This window comes from Suricata suricatta, chromosome 6 (genome assembly GCF_006229205.1).
Source record: "Suricata suricatta isolate VVHF042 chromosome 6, meerkat_22Aug2017_6uvM2_HiC, whole genome shotgun sequence".
NCBI lineage: Eukaryota > Metazoa > Chordata > Mammalia > Carnivora > Herpestidae > Suricata > Suricata suricatta.
The window spans coordinates 99,743,378-99,764,194 of NC_043705.1; the positions used below are offsets into that span (position 1 = coordinate 99,743,378).

The 20,817-nt window shown below is 38.3% G+C and overlaps 1 protein-coding gene across 3 annotated transcripts in view; it reads left to right on the top strand.

Moving 5' to 3' along the window:
* Positions 1–11,498, top strand: part of RNF145 (ring finger protein 145) — a 93,197-nt gene extending 81,699 nt beyond the window's left edge. For all 3 annotated transcript variants that reach the window (XM_029942935.1, XM_029942933.1, XM_029942932.1), the window contains 3 exons: positions 6,057–6,204; positions 7,077–7,433; positions 9,879–11,498. In XM_029942935.1, the coding sequence (XP_029798795.1) occupies positions 6,057–6,204; positions 7,077–7,433; positions 9,879–10,265 (892 nt within the window). In that variant the 3' untranslated portion in view covers positions 10,266–11,498. The remainder of the gene's footprint in view (positions 1–6,056; positions 6,205–7,076; positions 7,434–9,878) is intronic.
* The last annotated feature ends 9,319 nt before the right edge of the window (positions 11,499–20,817 follow it).

The window sequence follows — 20,817 nt, forward strand, 5'->3', positions numbered from 1 at the left end:
TCTTATGGACTAAAAGTCAAATTATTATTTAGCTCTTTAAGGTACAATTTGGGCTTATTATAGTTTATACTAGGGCAATCTATAAGAAATTGCTTAAAATTCAGTATCACTTTTTTCTCAGTGTCCACTTATACTGTCTTGATTTTTGAAATATCTGAATTTATTGCTGCTTTGGTAGTGTTTTATGAGTAAGGGAACAGGTGATCTTTTGGGAGATCAAAATTTGATAGCAGATTTTTTAAACATTCCAAATTAACATTTTATAGTTCATCAGATATATGTTTCTATTCCCATATCCCACATTACTGAACATTCTGAAGTTTTTCTCAAATGGTAGAACGGCTGACAGAACCAATTTTAATTTAAATAAGCTCTTCAATTTGTTTTAGATAATCATTACACTTAGAGTTATTTGATATCTAGTTTTGAGGGTTGAAGTATCTCAATAGAAGCATTTAAGATGTTGAACTTAGTGGTGAACTGCCTTTATTAGCCACTTAAGTGATCAGGTTGTAATTCTAACACTATTTTATCATTTCTGGGAGTATCATTTAGTAGTATTAATTACACTAATTATTTAGGCATATATTAATAAGACTAATATAATACTATAGAAAGTTGGAAAAGCGAAAAATAGTCTTATAATTCCACTGCCATAAGAAGCATTAAATCCAGTTCTTGTTCTCTTCAGGATGTTTAACTAGCCTATTTATTACTGACTTCTTCCTCCAAGGTCTCATGCAGGGGAAATTTAGAGGGAAAGGAGCAAAACTGAGAAGTATGAGAAAATGTAACTTATTAGAACTGACTCAAGGAGAATTTAAAAACCTGGATAGTGCTGTAGCTGTTAAGAAATGGAGGCAAATGGTAAAGATCTCGACCCAGATGGTAGTATAGGCAAGTTCCAAACTTTGAAGGAACAGATTATCCCTATTTTAAACATGTACTTCCAGACAATAGAAAGACTACTACACAACTCCTTCTGTATGGCTAGTATAATCCTTGTGTTGAAATTTGGCAACTTGAGGAACTTCACTCATAGTAGGAGGCTATGAAGCTTTTGTAATACTGGCTCAAGTATAGACAACTTGAGCATTGGAACAGAGAGCCCCAAGCAGATCCGTGTATGTGGAACTTAGGTATGTGACAAAGGTGGCATATCAGATGAGTGGGGACAGGTGGTAGTCCTCCATAATGTTGCCAGAAGAAAATGGTTTCTGTTTGGGAAAGGAAGGAATGGGTTCCTATCTCACACCATAAACAAAGGATCAATTCTGGAATTTTAAGAGACCTGAAATGTCAAAACAAAAAATTAAAACTCTACATAGGCTAGCGTATTTTGGACCTTCAAGTAGGAAACAGTCTCTTAAACTGACGGAACTGCTATGAAAGGGAGCCTAGGAGTTAAGAATGACTGTGATTATGAAAGCAGTGTCATAAATCTAACTATTTAAACCTAAATAACCTAAAGTTAGGAGAAGATACTCAACGTATTTAGTCATCCAAGAATCAGTATCGATACACAAACAGTTCAGATGAGCAAGAGAAATGGATGAAACACATCTTTATCTTTAGGCTTTTAGTGAAAGAAGAAACACAGGACTATGAAGAGAGTTTCAACGTTTTTACTGATGGGGGAAATGTAAATCAAGACCACATTGAGGTGCTATTTTCAACCTCTGGAATTGGCAAGGAATAGATAAATAGGAAGGAAGAAGGGAGAGAGAAAAAATCAGTGGATACCTAGGGTGGAGGAAGGTCTATATCACAGGGTATCCCCTGGTTTCTGGTAGAAGCGTAAAGTGTAAGGACTTTGGTAACAGTCTGGTCATTATCTCCTCCTATGTGTATATTCAGGGCATTCTTGCACATGCTCAGTAAGGACATGTAGAAGAATGTTCATAGCACAATTTATAGCAGCAAACATCTGGGAACGACCCAAATGACAGTCAAACAGAAAAGTGAATGAGTAAATTTGATAATAGTCACGTGGAATATTAGAAATACGCTGACACATAAAACAGTAGGAGTGATTCATAGCATTATAAAAGTCCAAAAAGATGACAGTATAGAATGTTGCTTTTATATTAAAACCAAAAATTTAAATCTACTCTTTAGGAATACGTATATACAGATTAAACAAAACTATAAAAAGGGAAGCAAGCAAGAAAATAAAGAACACTTCATTGTGTGGAGGGAGGCAGGATACATGGGATAGGTGGGCTTGCCATCTGGTTAGATGGGCTACTTGTCCAGGCCCTCACTTCTGTGTGGGGAGAGGGACTTGTGGAGGCTGCTACAGTATTTAAGACAGTTAATTAGGTTACTAAGTCCGTAAAGAGAGGGACACCCACAGACCAATGGCAATAGTGCTCTCTGAATCAGGGATTATGATTAATTCAGTGTACTCGGTTAAGATTAAAAAAGGAAATGAAAAGTATGTTAATTCTCAAATTTGAGAAATAAGATAATACTGATAATGAAGCATTGCTTCTGTCATTAAAGAAAATAATTATTAGGGGAAAAATGCTTACATGTCTTTGGAGTTGCTTAGACTAGAGGCAGTTTCCAGTGTTTAACTTAAAAAAGGTGTCTCAGTTTTAGCCATCGAGATACTCGTTATCCTTTATAGGTTTTTTTCCAGCTCTTATCACAATGGTCTGCTTATTCAAATTACAGAGTAGATTTTTAAATGACAAATCTCTTAAAAAATGGATTGTGGTGTTTATAAAGTGTTTAATGGGATGAGGTTTCAGTGTCATTTTCTGCTGTTTTTATATTTTATCTTAATTTAGATTTTTTTTAATCCTTTTTTTAGTTTATTTTTATATTAGAGAGAGAGAGAGAGAGAGAGAGAGACAGCATGAGTGGGGGAGGGGCAGACAGAATCCCAAGAAGACTCCACACTGCCAGCACAGAGCCCGTCATGGGCCTTAAACTCACAAAACCATGAGATCATGACCTGAGCCAAAACCAAGAGTCAGACACTTAATTGACTGAGCCACTCAGGTGCTCCTTAAGTTAGATTTTTTATTTGATTTTAACTGCTTAAATAAGGATATATATATTTGTGTGTATAATATACACACCTGTATTTGTGTTTATGTGTATATATTTTTTGTGTTTGTGTGTATACACACTTATCCCAAAATTAGACCTAAATTGAAACACTTGGCATAATGTTGTATATGTGTCTCTGTGTATGTGTATAAATATGCTTATGTATATGTAAATATATACCTATTTTATATAAATATATTATAGCTTGATTTTGAAAAATAAAAAGTTTAAAGGCAATAAGCCCTATTAAATTATTTGTGATTTATCATCTAATATAGTATAACTACTGTTATTTATCATCTAATATAGTATAATTACTGTTACAGTAATTCTGGCCTGCCTTTCTTTAAAAAACTAAAATTATTTGTTTTGCATCTTAGAGCAGAACTACTGACAAGTTTTTGTATCTGTCTTAACTTCAGAAAGTAGAAATGTTTGCAAGAAAAGATGTAAAACAGTTCCAGTGTGCCTTTCTTTAATTTTTATTATAATAATTTACTTTATTCTCTCAATTACTAATTATAGGTAGTCCCACACAGTTTAGCATTTAACTTTGTGTGTGGTTATTTCCCCCTCTACCACCTATATTATAATTATATATATATATTATATAATGTATATATTTAATATATATTAAAAGTAGAAGGTGTGATTTATGTCACTTTTTTTTGGTCTCCTTGAGATTCTACATGGATTTGAGATCACCGATTCTGATTTTTAATTAAAAGTCTAATTTTTTTGTAGCCATGAGCTTTAAACTATTTTGGTTGAAATCTGTATCTCCTCATAATGAATTTAAATAAGTGTTCATGTTTTGCAGGAAATCATTAATAATTTTAAGTCCTGATATTTACATAGATTGGAAAAGAGTTTTGTGTTTTAAGAGAGAGGAAAGCTGTTTTGGTTCATGCTGGTTTCTTTCTAGATTTGTAATCACTATGTTAAAAAATTAACTTTGGCTTTTATTTACCCAGGAAATGAATATAGCTAATACATATTTTTTTAATCCCTTGTGGTGGCCCTCTATCATCTATGTACTTGGAAATTGGGGTATATAAAGTAAATAGTTCTATAAGTAAACTTGCAAGGGAGTGGACATCAGACCGTTTTCTCCTGTTGCACAAAGATTTTTCCAAGTCCTACTTAAGACACTCATTGGGGAAGGTTTTTGTGTATGTATCTTCTAGAACTTGGTATACAATCTGTCTTAAATTGGGATATATTTACAGAATGATATATTAGAATATTCTGATGTATGAAAAGGTACACACACACAAAAATTATGTTCCTTCTCCTGTTAATATAACTGCGGAGCTCCTCCAGTATATGTGTTCTACTACTGATGGAGTCAGGTTCAGGTGGAATCAGAAACTGAAATCTAAGAAGTCTCTTTATTGGTTGGGTGTCTGAAAAGCACAAAGTTATACTATATCAAATATATACCCACACATATATGTGCACATACTGAACTATATAAGAAGTATGTGTATGTAAATACTAACCTACATATATGAAGTTTTATATATATGTAGAGTAACTATAACTTTTGTCCTATTTATATCGTAGGACTTTGCATTTGAGTGGATAGATAAGTAAAAATAAATAAATAAATAAAAGGTAATAATGGAAAATAATTTGAAAAATACCAAGCAGAAATAAATTTTTTAGTTTTATTTGGCACTTACATCATACAAGCCTTTGTGTTTAAAACCTGAGACATGAGAAGAAGGAGTTCTTTTTTTCAAGGAGTTTAAATGTGGGTGATAAAACATTTTTATGGGTATGTACATACATATTATTTAGATAATAAGTATAAAATAGTGTTTAGGTATAAAACATATGAATATCTATAATTGAAACAATACTACAGTTTAAAAAAAAATTTATGCTTATTTATCTTTGAGAGTGAGAGAGAGCACAAGTAGGGCAGAGAGAGGGAGTCACAGAATCCAAAGCAGGCTCCAGGCTCTAGGCTCTGGTTGGGTGTCTGTCAACACAGAGCCTGATGTGGGGCATGAACTCACAGACTGTTAGATCATGACCTGAGCTGAAGTCGACGCTTAACTGACTGAGCCACCCAGGCGCCCCAAAACAATACTACAGTTTAGTGATTGGCTGGTACCAGTGGTAAGAATTCTGAGAGGGTTGGTGATTCCTGGAGAAAGGATTCACATTACCTGTCTGTGTGCTTATATTTGTTCAGGTTGAGCTAGCCTAAGGGTTTAGAACAAAAGAGAGTAGAACAGAGGCATTTCTAGTGGAATGTAAGGGTGTTTATATTTTTCTGGGAATATAGTTAATGAATCATCTTTACTTAGAGTGAGAAAGAGATGTTGACAAGTTTGGCAAAAACTTGAGAGTAGAGGAGCTCGAATGCCAGGCCCGGGAGTTTGGAGCAGATTTTGGCAGTATCTCTAGCAGAGCTGTAGGAAGAGTAGTCAGACAGGCCATGTCCAGGGTAGATCAGGGACCAACAGAGGAAGACCGGCTAGTAGTGGCTCATAGTTTTTTGCCCCCAACATTGACAGATGTGAGATTAATATAGCTGTTCATTGGAGAATTGTTCCTCTTAGTAATATCGGACTCACAGTAGGAGAGATTTTCATCATAGTGCTATGGGTGGGGAGAAAATGTCTCATGACTTAAAACCACAAATTACTCTTAAAATTGTTAAGGCTTAACGCTACAAAAGCCTGAAATCACTTTAGAATTGGTAGGAATGAGAATGGAACTGAAAGCTAACTATTGGAGGGAAAAATAAGAACTGATGTACTTGGCAATTGACTGAGTGTGGAGAGAAGCGGTGAATCAGGGGGCTTTGAAATACCAAGCCTAGGACCCTTGCCCTGAAGTCTAGTGCAGTGACTGGCATGGGGAAGGATGCTCAGAAAACTATTTGGGAAATGTAAGCACAGCTCAAGACCTATCAGTTGCTAATGTGATTGTTGTGCTCCTGGGTGACAGACACTTTAAAGGAATACTTTTTCTTTCTCTAGGAGTTTATGGAAACACTTCCGTGCAGTGAGCCTTTGTTTATTTTTACTAGTGTTCCCTGCTTATATGGCTTACATGATTTGCCAGTTTTTCCACATGGATTTTTGGCTGCTTATCATTATTTCCAGCAGCATTCTCACCTCTCTTCAGGTAAGCCTAGGAGTAACTAACTTTCTGCAATAACTGATTTTCTTCTTTTCCTTCTTGAAAAGAAATTAAACTTTTTCAAAATTAATGATTAAAAGCCTGTTTAGGTGATTATTTCCCAACTTATCAGAAAACATTACACTGATTTGACCATAAGAGTTAGATAGATGGTAGATTATTAAAATAACAGACCTATGTCATTGTATTTTTTTTATCAAGGTAATTAAGCTTTGTTGTTTTTTTTTTAAATGATAGCTATCGTTTAAAGCTTAAATTGATAACTATAAAATATTAAAAGATTTTATAGCTTATTTGGAGCACATATTTAAAGTAAATACATACTCATATCCTTTGTTTCATGAGATATGTAAATATGACGTGTATGTTTATTTCACATGTATACACACAACTGATAATATTGCCCTAGAAATGAAAAACTTATTGTAACTTGAAGGTGGATCTTTGCTGCTTGATCAGTAAAAAGTAAAAGAAAATACAGCACTGGCAACACAGATTTATTCATTGTTCCCTGTAGGCGTAAAGGTTCTTTGAAAGTTGAGGAACATGTATGACTACAGAATTAGGACAATTTATATAGAACTTTAACGGGTTTTGGTGATGTAGGGAATAAATGGAAAGAATGAGTAAGAAACTAATCAGAATCATTTTAAGAAAGTTATGTCTCAAAGTGTGGCTTTTTGGTAGCGAATGCATTGATTACTGAGATCACCCACATTTTAATAATACCACTGTCTCCTCTAGATATTAAATATGGCTTTCAAAAAGTATTTAGGAATGTTGTTATTGCTTTAAGTCTATGAAGAGCCTTTATTAGTGGTCATATTCTGTTTTAAAATAATGTATTTTTTTTCCAGGTTTTGGGAACACTTTTTATTTATGTCTTATTTATGGTTGAGGAATTCAGAAAGGAACCAGTAGAAAACATGGATGATGTCATCTACTATGTGAATGGCACTTACCGTCTTCTGGAGTTTCTTGTGGCCCTCTGTGTGGTGGCCTATGGTGTCTCAGAGACCATCTTTGGAGAGTGGACAGTAATGGGCTCAATGATCATCTTCATCCATTCCTATTATAATGTGTGGCTTCGGGCGCAGCTGGGGTGGAAGAGCTTCCTTCTCCGTAGGGATGCTGTGAATAAGATTAAATCCTTACCTGTTGCTACAGAAGAGCAGCTGGAGAAGCACAATGACATCTGTGCCATCTGTTACCAGGTAACTTGAACAGTAGGAATCCATTTGGGTGGGTCATACGAAGTATCCCTTGGGACTTTAACCATATTAACCAAGTTTAAGTTAAATTTCTAGGCAGAATTATTTCCTGGGTTGAAAAAAAAAGTCTCAGAAATGATTGAAGACCTAATAGAGTATTTCCATTTTATTTCTAAACTAAGTGTCTAATTTAGTCCAAGTGGTAATTTGTTGTTATTTTCAACATTGCTCACCCATAAATAAAGGAAAAACAGGTCAGGTGTATTTTATATTTACTCCTGAATACACACACACACACACACACACACACACACACACACAGATATATGTACTATCAAATATATACTGTCCATCAGGAGTCAGCAACTTCTGAAAAGTGGTGTGTCAAGATTCTCATTCCTTTCCTTCTGGTATTTCCAGAGTGGGGAAGAAGTATTCATTTACTTAACATAGTTGGAGAGATATGTGTTTACCTGTGGGTTGGTGCATATCTGGGATGGAGACAGGCCTGTGTGTACAGAAATGGGGATAGAGGCAACAAATTGGTATGGCCCTGTAGCTGGCCTTCCTGTCCTCTTTGGCATGTGTGCCATGAATAGCTGATGATTGCCTTCTATTAAAATTGAAAGATCATATTTAAATGAGTTTGGAAATATAACAACAAAAAATAGGCCTAGAGTTTGAGTTTAGTCCCCTGTAACCTGTGCAAGGGTGTAGTTGAGTAGCAGCTTTTATAGTTAACCTCTACTGACGGAAGTATGGATGGAAATTAAGGGCAACAACAGAAACAGTTCCTTTAAAATTGCTCTTAAAGGGGCACCTGTGTGGCTCAGTCAGCTAAGCCTCCAGCTTCGGCTCAGGTCATGATCTCACGTTCGTGGGTTCGAGCCCCACATCAGGCCCTGTGCTGACAGCTCAGAGCCTGGAGCTTGATTCCGATCCTGAGTCTCCCCCCCCCACCCCTCCCCTGCTCATGCTCTGTCTCAAAAGTAAATAAAAAACATTTAAAAAATAAATAAATAAAAATAAAATTGCTCTTAAAGAGCATATGCTGGTGGAATAAAACTCTAGGTGGTGTGAGTATGAATGAATGTTCTTTCTCCAAGTTTAGGTGGGGTGTGTGTATCTGTGTTTAAGACTATCTAGTATAGGAATTTCGTCTAAGAGTTAAATGCAACTACCACTTTTTTATTGTTGCTAGAACATACTTTTGGGTACTCAAGTTGGGGGGACTTAGGGGTATTGTAGTTTCCCCCCAAGTGAAGCGGTCATTGTCTTAATCTTGGTTCCTCTGTGCTTGGTGGCCCTGTTGTATGCAGGACAAAGCATGTCAAAGACCAGGCACATCAGCTTCAGCAGCCCGTGCCTATATGTTCCATCTCTGGGATGTAAGAGTCCTCTTTTTGTATTTCCTGTTGTCACATCACTTTTTTTGAGGTGCTAGAACTACCTGCTGATACCACACAGAAAATGAAAGTTAAATTGCTTACCTTCCCAGCTGGCTGCTTTTGGATGGCTTTCTGCTTCAAAGTTGACTCCCAGGTGTTAACCAGTTTTTGGCAAGGAATTTCTGTGACAACTACAACTCCTTGTTTGGGGACTTGAAACAAAATTAATGTTGAGTCACCAAACGTATATTTTTACAGTTGAAGCATCATGTCCTCAGCCTGCCGCCTTCAAATATTTCTTCTGCAAGGAATATTAATGCAAAGTATACCATGCCTTTCTCAACTGCAGTAGTTATCAAACTTGAGTGTGCATAAAAGTCACATGGTGGCTTGCTGTAGTTACAGATCTGTGAATGCCATCTTCAGATATCCCAATTGAGTAGGTCTAGGGTGGCCCAGCATGTGCATGGTTAATAAGCACTCCGAGTGTTTGTAATGAAAGTTGAGAAACGCTGGTTTATATGGGCCATATCTTGAAGATTGTGTTACGTTGTCCCTAATGAAATTGCCACTTCCTTGCCAATACCCTGGTGTCATGTGGCTGACATTGTCTCCTTGCCAATAATTTCATCACGGAATAATCTGTCCAGCTGTGTTGAAGCATAACTGTTGAAAGTCCTGTCTTCATCACATTTTCTGAGGTTCTAACTACACTCATGCCATGCCGGGGGAGACCCAGTAGTCACACTGTGCAACAGTTGTGTGATGTTCATGTTTCATACTGAGGCATGAGCCAGTTAAGTTAGTTTCTTTCTCATTTTTGGTTTTTACTTTGTTTTTTAATTACTTGGGTAGTGATTCTTGCATTGTTGATATAAAGGGGTCTCTGATAGCAGGAGGAGTATTACTATAATCTAAAATAAGATTTATTCTAAGCTCTGTGTTACAAATTTTATATGGGAACCTGTGGGAAAGAAATGTTGGAGCTAGAACTTTCGGGATTAGCAGCAATGATTTTAGATAATAGACATTTATGAGGCATCTTTTGTCCCCCTCCTAGGACATGAAATCTGCTGTGATCACACCTTGCAGTCATTTCTTCCATGCAGGATGTCTCAAGAAATGGCTGTATGTCCAGGAGACATGCCCTCTATGCCACTGCCACCTCAAAAACTCCTCCCAGCCCCCAGGGCTAGGAACGGAGCTCGTTCCACAGCCTCCTGCTGGAGCTGAGCAAAACATCGTGCTTCAGGAAGGTACTGACCCTCCAAACGAAGAGCATCCTCCAGAGACTGGGATGCAGAAAGGTTCTAGGGACAATAACGAGTGTGTTGCCACAAGATCAGATAGCCAGGAAGGGACTTGTGATCCTAAGGAGTATCCTTTTTGTGAAAAAGATGAAGTATGTCATGTTGAGGTCAGCCCAGAAGAAAAGAAGCAGAAGTAATGCTTTGATACTCTGGAGAAGTTAACTCACTATGAAATTCACGCTCAGATCTGAGGAATGAATGTATGAGATGATGAAGCAGGAAACTTGACATTCCAAGGATCTCATCCAGGAAGTACTCTCAGTGGAGACTGCTGGCTTTCTTCCCCTTAACATTGTGGGAGAAATTTTGCAATGTATGCTAATCAAAATGTATTTCTGTATCCTATGCTGTGATACCTTATAGAGGTTTGCCAAGAAAATTCAACCTCAGCAGTTTCAGAAACTGCCCCTGACTTGGAAGGGATAAATAAAATCAGATTGGAGTGCTCGAAAGGGGCTAAGGAATAAAGAGCATCAGGACAGCATGGGAAGAAGCAGTCCGGAGTGCACCAGACATCTCACTCTCTATGGGACAGGATCATTCTTGTTACAAAGTATGAGTAGTGACCAGCCCTTTTCACCAACCCCTTTCCCTCAGTTAATTGGGACTCAGGGGATAGTGGAGTTTTGTACAGCACTGAAATGAAATCAGAGACGTAAGAGCATTGATTGTATTCAGAGATAGAAGCACGCTCATACTTCGTATGTGCTTTAGGGGGTGGGTGGGCACTTGGGCCTTGCGGGTGCATTCATGTAATCTGAGACTCCTGAACTTTATGATGGAGTCTTCAATATTTTGATGTATATGAAACTTTTGTTAATATATTGTATACTGTGTTGGCTGTGTGAAGTAAACTAAAACTCTAATGAACACTTTGGGGTCCACATTAGTGTAGGAGACCAAAGTGGGAAGGGCTTTAGGGCACTGATAGAGGCCCTTCAGTGTACTTTTCAATGCTGTGTAACGTTTAATTCTTGCAACTGAATCAAAACAGTGTTAAATTATGGCAATATTTGCACTTGGGGAATGAGTACATAACTGTATGATCACACTCTGCAAATGCCACTTTTAAAGCTGTTAATAGACCTTGCACCTTTTCTTTGACAAGGATGTGTCATATTTAAATTTTTACATTCATCACGGCTACAGGTAGAACTGGGGAGGGGGGAATGTAATTTTTTATCGGAATTTTGATATGAAAAGAAACTAGTCATTTATTTATACAATAGGCTTGGGTCAAAAAAGTGTTTTTCAGACTCGATATTCCTAATGTGGGATGTGACTTTATTTTATTTTTCGTAGCAAATTTGGATGTAGACTGACAGACATAGCTGAATGTCTTAATAAATTTAAATTTGAAGTTAACTATATTTTGTTCCTGTGATGATGATTATTGTGAAGTGTTTGAAATTGTGTTCTTAGGAGGTTTTGTTTTTATCCAACCAGGTTTTAAAAAAAATATTTATATTTATATTTTATTTTATTTATAAAATATTTTATTTTAATATTTTTGAGAGAGAGAGAGAGAGAGAGAGACAGTACATGTGTTTGGGAGCAGCAGGAAAAGGGACAGAGAATCTGAAGCAGGCTTCAAGCTATCAACACAGAACCGGACACAGGGCTCAGTCTCACATGAGATCATGACCTGAGTTGAAATCAAGAATCAGAACCTTAACCTACTGAGCCACCCAGGTGCCCTGATCCAACCAGGTGTTTTAATATCTTGATCCCTGTCAAAAATGCCCTGCAGGGGCAAAACTTTTTGATTGGAAATGACCAACTCTGAAATCTTACACACCAGTGGAATCAAACCTACCTTTGCATCAGAAATATTTGGGGAGCTTTTAAAAAAAATACAGAAGAAGAACTAGAAGTTACTATGCCAAGTGAAATCAGACTGAGAAAGACAAATGCCGTATGATTTCACTTACATGTGGAGTCTTAAAAACAAAACATGACTAAGCAAACAGCAGAATCAGAGCTATAAATTCAGAGATCTGATGGTTCCCAGACGGGAAAGGGTTGGGGTAGGGGCAAAACGGATGGAGGCAAGTGAGAGGCACACACTTCCAGTTAGGAAATGAATACGCCACAGGGATGAAAGGTGCAGCAGAGGGTATATCGTCAATGGCATTGTAATAGCGCTGCGTTGTGACGGATGGTAGCTACACTTGTGAATGTAGCATAACGTAAGGGATGCTAAGTACTTGCGCACCCCTGAAACTAATGTAACAGTGGCAACTCTACTCCCCAAATTTTTAAATCGTGCAATTCTGAACCTGACTTCAGACCTACTGAATCAGGGTCTGGAAGTTTCTGAGAATGTGCTTCAGAGCTCCCTAGGTGATACCAACACAGTTTCATGTTTAGAAAAGAAGGGGCTAGACTAGAATGCACTTCTCCCTCGGTGTAGCTGAAGTTGCTCACCGGCTTTGGGAGCCTGCTTAGGCAAAAACAAGCAGATGGCTCCCTCTAGTGGTAGGCTGTTGTCTAAAGACCTGGTTAGTAAGCTCGGACTTAACACTGATTTTTAGCCTTTATGTAAAAGGTACATGTCCAAATATTAAATGAAATCACAGTTAAAGTTGAAATCATTTACAGCATGGTGAACTTGACCATCTTTTAGCATTGCTTACAATTCTGACTAAAGGGCTCTCTTTTTATAGACCTTAAGAGAAGCATGCAAATGTTTTAATAAAAGTAGAGACTTCTTTTGTTTCCACATTATAATTCACTTCAGTTTCACATTATAATATACTTCTTACCTCCTAGTAGCACAGAGACCCCAGCTCTACTTACCAAATCACATGAGCCTCTCAGCCCAGCAGCCTGGCGGACACCCAGCATTCTGATTCTTTCAGGAGAGCTATATTATATTGTCATGACAAAATCCCTCAAAACCTCAGTGGCTTTAAACCAGTAGAAGTTTATGTGTCATGTACACTGCATACGTGACTGTGAAGTTGGTGGGGGTGTTCGGTTTGATGCAGATACTTGGATCTAGGCTGATGGAAGAGCCACTGTGAAGCCTTCAGGATGTCCTGGCGGAGAAGGGGCTCTGGGAGACCACGCATCAGCAGTTCCAGGCCCCTCTCAGCCGCAGACGCCTGCCCCTGCCACTCACCACCCCACGGCCTGAACTGCGGCATCGGCACGGGGGCATGCAGAAGTCCAGCACTCCTTCTGTGGCCTGGAAAGACAGCACGTCTGCGGTGCTGACCACTACCACACCTCAGCTGAAGCAGCACATACTATTCTTTACGCGTTGTCCAAACTTGGAGAGCACCTGCGGGTGGTGTGAAGTGTACTGGGTGAGAACCTCTGATTTAGTGGCTGCGTGAGCTGGGATTGTGGCGTTGTGTAATGCCGCCTTTGTTTCACATTCCTGTTTCCTGGCCACTTTCGTAATCGTGTCTAGCTCACAGGCTTTTGACAGAAGACATAGTTTAACCATCTGTACGACTGAAAAGAAAACAAAGTTAAATACAATTGCTCTTCTATTATACTTGATCAAATTAAGTGGGAAAAAATATTACATCCTTCATGGGCCCTTTTTGGGTCCATTTACTGATTTCTGCTGTTTTTCAGGCCACGTGTATGTATTTCTCACTCATAATCAGTTTTCTCTTAAAAACTTTGTATTGCTTTATGAACTTTGACATCAGAGTTAGTACTAACAATCTAACCCTCATTTTAGTTATTAACATGTATTTCTACTTTGTGTTGTTTTCATGTCCTAAAACTTGTTCTACTGATCTAATCCATGCTATAGGCACAGTCTGTCTCTAGGGGCCTGATTTTCAAACACTGGACTGACCATGAGGCTGCCTGAGATCCCTCGTTAGGGCTTCCGGGTCGGCTCTGAAGTATGCCATGTTTTCATGAGCATTTTACATCAGAAACACTCTGCTGTCCCTAACGGTTTTGACGTTATGTCAAAATGTGAATTTAATTGGTTAGTGAGAAAGGGAAAATCTTGTAGTTTCTAGTTTCAAAAGGGAGGTTTTCTTTTTTTTTTCCTACGGCTCTGGTAAGGGGACAAGGGCCTTACAGAGATTTAAGTATTAATAACTTACATGCCAAGTTAAAAAATTTAGAAAATGAGCTTTACACTCTAGTTGCTTTTACTCTGGTTTTTGTAAAAATAGAGTCCAACTTTAGAATCATGGCAAATTGAAGGCAGGAATTAGAAGGTTTCAATTATTTTTTAAATCTTGTATGATTTTTAAAAATACATTTTCCTCATTTTAAGCACTACTTATTATTTGGATAGCAAAGGATTTAAAAAGAATAAAATACCCATAATCACACTTTGGGGATTATTATTTTAAAATTAGTTTTAAGAATTTTTTTTAAAGTTTATTCATTTTTGAGAGACAGAGATGAGTATGAGTGAGGGAGGGACAGAGAATGAGGGAGACACAGAATCAGAAGCGGGCTCCAGGCTCTGAGCCGTCAGCACAGAGCTTGATGCAGGCCTGGAACCCACAAACCATGATAAGATCATGACCTGAGCCAACTTCAGACGCTTAACCGACTGAGCCCCGCCGGGCGCCCTTTCAAGTTACTTTTACATTCAGCGTAACAGAACTCCCATAATTGACAAGCACACCCCCCACTCATCCAAGAGTCACTTTTACTTCCATTTTTAAAGTCTACTGCCTATCATTAATCTTCTGAAATTCAAACATATTCCACACAATTCTGTAATTCGTCAGTTAAGGCACACCTGTTTCTCCCAACTTTGAAAATAGAGACTGCTATGACTTAAAAATAAAGTTGCATTTTATAGGTAGTACTTGCTTGGAAAATAATAAAAAAATTCTAGGAGCTGGGGCGCCTGGGTGGCTCAGTCGGTTAAGCATCCGGCTTCGGTTCAGGTCATGATCTCGCGGTTCGTGGGTTCGAGCCCCGCATCGGGCTCTGTGCTGACAGCTAGCTCAGAGCCTGGAGCGTGTTTCGGATTCTGTGTTTCCCTCTCTCTCTGACCCTCCCCTGCTCGCACTGTCTCTCTCTGTCTCTCAAAATTAAATAAAAACCATTAAAAATTTAAAAAAAATTCTAGGAGCAGTTTATGGAATGAGTTATTCTTGTGGCTGTGCAGAAAAATACTTCCTTTTTTGACATTTGATTGCAGTGTGGTTTAAAGTGAAGGTGGGACATTTCTAGTAAAGACTGTAAACCCTGCACCTAACCATGATTCTAGAGTCCTATTCATTTTCCTTGCTCTTAATAAAACTGATGTTGGTGTTCTTTTCCTAATTTTTTTTTTTTAATAAATGCTGGCTGTTTGAGCCTTAATTTTTCTTTCTATTCGAGATATAAGTAACTCCTCGCTTTTGTTTTATATATTCTAAGTTAAAATAGAATGGCTTCTGACTAGCCAGAAATAATCCATGAATGTAGAATTTCTGTGTCATTTCTGGATGGAATATTCTACTACTTTCCAAATGAGAACTTGCCAAACTGAAGTCACCTCTCTGAGTGGCACCACGCCTGCTAGTTTCCTCTGGCAATCATTTATCCGTCCCCTTGGATTTGGGCAAATAGGCACAGAGGAGAGGAGGCTTGACGAAAGGCAAGAGCTCTGGGCTAACATTTCTATTCCTTTCTGAGTTGTGTGATCCTTGGCCAGACTTTGTTTTCCTGGACTTCAGCCTCATCTGAAAAAAAAAAAGATCTCTGAGGTATCATTCTGTTCTTAAGATTTTGTCTATTTGTATTTTTAACCTTTACCACGGACTGATAAGCTACACGTATTTTTTTATGTGCTGTGCCAAATATTAAATTTAGCTAAGGTTTGGGTCACCGCTGTTTTCAGTGCATAGGACAGAGCAGGAGCCCTCTAAAATATGTGAGAACAAAGGAACTTACATTGTGGCTTAAGATGTATAAACCCCATAGTGCAAAAATGCCAGAAAATTCTGTTAGTTCTAGAGGCAGAGAGCATAACATTACATGCCAGCAAGATGAGGTCATTTCTGTGAATGGTTTTTAATTATTGGATTGAATTCAGGTACAAAACTTAGGAACTTCTGGAATAGAGATGACAAACCTGGGGTATTCAGGTGAAATCTGGGCTGGGGAGTTTTTCTTGGTTTTATTGTTTGACCTCAAAGGTGCACTTTTCAAAAAATGTCTATTTATTAACTTTGAGACAGAGAGAGAGAGAGAGAGAGAGAGAGAGAGCTGGGAAGCGGCAGAGAGAGAGAGTGTGAGGAGAGAGAATCCTAAGCAGGCTCTGCACTGTCAGCCTGTTGAGCCTCGTGGGGCTCAAACTCATGAACGGCAAGATCGTGACCTGAGCTGAATGGAATCAAGAGTCAGACACTTAACTGACTGAGCCACCCAGGTGTCCCTCAACGGTGCACTTTTATTTATTTTTTAAATTTTTTTTTTTGAAAAATTTAAATCCAAGTTAATTAACATACAGTTCAATAATAATTTCAGGAAAAAATTTAGTGCTTTATCACTTACATATAACACCCAGTGCTCATCCTGACAAGTGTCCTCCTTACGCCTCTTACCCCTTTAGCCCATCCCCCCACCCAGTACCCTGCCAGCACCCTCAGTTTGTTCTCTGTGTTTAAGAGTCTCTTATACTTTGTCTCCCTCTCTGTTTTTATATTATTTTTCCTTCCCTTCCCTTATGTTCATCTGTTTTGTATCTTAAATTCCTCATATGAGTGAAATCATATGATATTTGTCTTTCTCTGACTTATTTTACTTAGCATAATAACACTCTGGTTCCATCCACATTGTTGCAAATGGCAAGCTTTCATGCTTTTTGATTTCTGAGTAATATTCCAGTGTGTGTGTGTGTGTGTGTGTGTGTGTAACATCATCTTTATCCATTCATCAGTCGATGGACATTTGGGCTCTTTCCATACTTTGACTATTGTTGATAGTGCTGCTATAAATACATTGGAGTTCATGTACCCCTTTGAATAAGCACTCTTGTATCCTTTGGCTAAATACCTAAGAATGCAATTGCTGGGTTGTAGGGTAGTTCTATTTTCAATATTTTGAGGAACCTCCACACTGTTTTCCAGAGCGGCTGCACCAGTTTGCATTCCCACCAGCAGTGCAAAAGAGTTCCTCTTTCTCTGCATCCTCGCCAACATCTGTTGTTGCCTGAGTTGTTCATGTCAGCCATTCTGACAGGTCGAGGTGGTATTTCAGTGTGGCTTTGATTTGCATTTCCCTGACGATGAGTGATGTTGAGCATCTTTTCAGGTGTCTGTTAGCCATCTCGATGCCTTCCTTGGAAAAGTATCCATTCATGTCTTTTCTCCATTTCTTCACTGGATTGTTTGTTTTTTGGATGTTGAGTTTGATAAATTCTTTATAGATTTTGGATACTAACCCTTTTTTGATATGTCATTTGCAGTTACCTTCTCCCATTCCATCAGTTGCCTTTTAGTTTTGCTGATTTTTTTTCCACTGTGTGGAAGCTTTTTATCTTGATGAGGTCCCAATGTTCATTTTTGCTTTTGTTTCCCTTGCCTCTGGAGACATGTCAATAGGAAGTTGCTGTGGCCGAGGTTAACATTTTTTTCATAGGTCTTTCATCTATTTGAGTTTTTGTGTGTGGTATAAGAAAGTGGTCCAGGTTTATTCTTCTTCCTTCTGTTCCAGACCAGAACATTCTTCCTGATCAGAAATTCTTCCCTCTTATGACTGCTTTTGCTGCATCCGGGAGGTTTGGGGCTGTCATGTTTTCATTTTCATTGGCTTCCATATCCTTTTTAATTTCCTCTTTAATTTCTTGGTTAACCCATTTATCCATTCATTCTTTAGTAGGATGTTCTTTAATCTCCAGGTAGTCATGATCTTCCCAAATTTTTTCTTGTATTTGATTTTGAGTTTCATAGCATTGTGGTCTGAAAATATGCAAGATATCATCTTGATCTTTTTGTACTTGTTGAGGGCTGATTTGGGACCCAGTACATGATCTATTCTGGAGAATGTTCCATGTGTACTCAAGAAGAATGTGTGTTCTGTTGCGTTAGGATGGAATGTTCTGAATACATCTGTTAGGTCTATCCAGTCCAGTGTATTACTCAAAGCCATTGTTTCCTTGTCGATTTTCTGCTTAAATGACCTGTCCATTGCTGTAAGTGGGGTGTTAAACTCCCCTACGATTGTGGTATTATTATCAATGAGTTTCTTTATGTTCGTGATTAATTGCTTTATATATTTGGGTGTTTTTACATTGGCGTAAATATTTACAATTGTTAGGTCTTCTTGGTGGATAGACCCCTTAATTATGGCATAATGCCCTTCTTCATTTCTTGTTACCATCTCCATTTTAAAATCTAGCTTGTCTGATAGAAGTATGGCTACTCCAGCTTGCTTTCGACAACCATTAGCATGATAGATGGTTCTCCATTCCCTTACTTTCAATCTGTAGGTGTCTTTAGGTCTAAAGTGAGTCTCTTGTAAGCAGCATATAGGTCTTGTTTTCTTATTTGTTCTGATACCCTCTGCTTTTTGATTGGAGTATTCAGTCCATTGACAGAGTGAGTACTGAAACATATGAATTTAGCACTGTTGTGTTACTTGTTGAATTGGTGTTTCTGATGACATTCTCTGGTCCTTTGTAGGGTCCCCCGTAAAATTTCTTGCAGGGCTGGTTTAATGGTCACAAACTCCTTTAGTTTGTATTTGTCTGGGAAATTTCTTTATCTCTCCTTCTGTTTTGAATGACCATCTTCCTGGATAAAGAATTCGTGGCTGCATATTTTTCTGATTCAGCATGTTGAATATATCCTGCCACTCCTCTCTGGCCTGCCAAATTTCTGTAGATAGATCTGCTGCGAACCTGATCTGTATTTCCTTACAGGTTAAGGACTCTTTTTTTTTTTTTCCCCCCTTGCTGCTTTCATAATTCTTTCCTTGTCTGTGTGTTTTGTGAATTTGACTATGATATGCCTTGGTGATGGTCATTTTTTGTTTAATGGGATTCTCTGTGCTTCTTGGACTTTGATGTCTGTGTCTTTTCCCAGATTAGAGAATTTTCCACTCTAATTTGCTCCCATAAACCTTCCACCCTGATTCTCTTTCTTCATCTTCTGGGACTCCTAGGACTTAGATGTTATTCCTTTTTAATAAGTCACTGAGTCCTCTAAGTCCTGTGATATTTTGCCTTTGTTTCCCTCTTTTTTTCTGCTTCATTATTCTCCACAATTTTATCTTCTAAATTGCTGATCACTGTTCTGCCTCTTCCATTCTTGCTGCTGTGGCATTCATTCGAGGTTGCATTCTCAGATACAGCATTTTAAATTTTGTCCTGACTAGATTTTATTTCTTTTATTTCCACAGAAAGGGTTTCTATAGCTTTTTTAAACCCCAGCTAGTATTATATTTATCATGGTTCTAAATTTGTGCTTATATCTGTATAGATTAAGCCCCTGGCTGTCATTTTTTCCTGTTTTTTCTTTTGGGTGGTGAATTTCTTCATTTTGTCATTTTGAAGGATGAAAAAAATTAATAAAATTAAAATTAAAAAATTAAAAGCAAAACAAAAATCAGATAAAAGAAGCTATATCCTAGGTATGTTTTGGTCTGCTTGTTAAGAGACACTTGATAGAATAGAGAAAAAAGGGAAAGAAAAGAAAAAAGAAAATTTTTAAATGAAAAAATTATGTAATAAAATAGAATAAAATGAAAAAGGAAATAGAATAAAACATTTAAAAATTTAAAAAACAAAGTAATAAAAAATAAAAAGAAAATTTTCTCTTTGTGTATCCAAGAATGAAAAAGAAAAGAAAGGAAGAAAAAAAAAACCAATGTAAGCAAAACACAGAAGCAAAGAAAAGAAACAGATAAAGGAACCAGCAAACAGAATGAAATGCGAATTTACATCCTGTTTTCCCTAGGACTGGAAGTATAAAGATTTCTATAGGCTGTACACTAAGCAGGTGGAGTGACTCCGGCTGGTCTTCTCGGGCATGTGCTTGGAGGGAGCAGTTGGGTGGGGCTTGGTGTAATGGCTCTGTTAGTCACCAGGTGGCGCTGCTTAGCATACTGGGGTGGACCAATGTGATGTCCATGCAGCTGTGTGGGAGAGGTGGCAGTGACTTCATCCAGCTCCCTAGTCTCTGGCACAGGAACTTTGCGCCCTTACCGACACATGATCAAACACCTCTCCTTTGTCTCAGGCCTCCATCCATTCCCCGCCTCTACCCTGTCCGTGTCCAAGCTGTCTGCCTGCCAGGTGGCAACTCCCTCTAGAGTTTTATCTCAGATGGGGCTGTGTTTCAGAACCCCATCCTTCTGAGACCGCTGTGGCTTGGACCTGCACCGACTCTCTGGGGAAAGATCTTGCTGAGCAATGGCTGGGTGCCAGCTTGCCCCAGGAAAGGTTCTTGCAATTGCGCAGCGGCAGAGGTTCAGAGATTATGGCAAATCATAACACACAGTCGGCGCCAGGTTTCACCACACTCTGGTGATTTTGTCCCAATACCAGCAAACCTGACTACTCTCAGGGGTCTGGTGGGACTTTTGCCTGTGGCCTCTACCAAATGCACTCCAAGCAGGGGAACCACTTATCCCTGTGTGGCACACAGACCCCTTAGACTACACTGCCTGTTCCTGGGGATTCACTCTGCTTCCTCACCAGAGCGCTGCCAGGCACTGAGCTCCAAGACTTGAGTCTGCACTCCACTCTTTATAGAATCTGGTGGT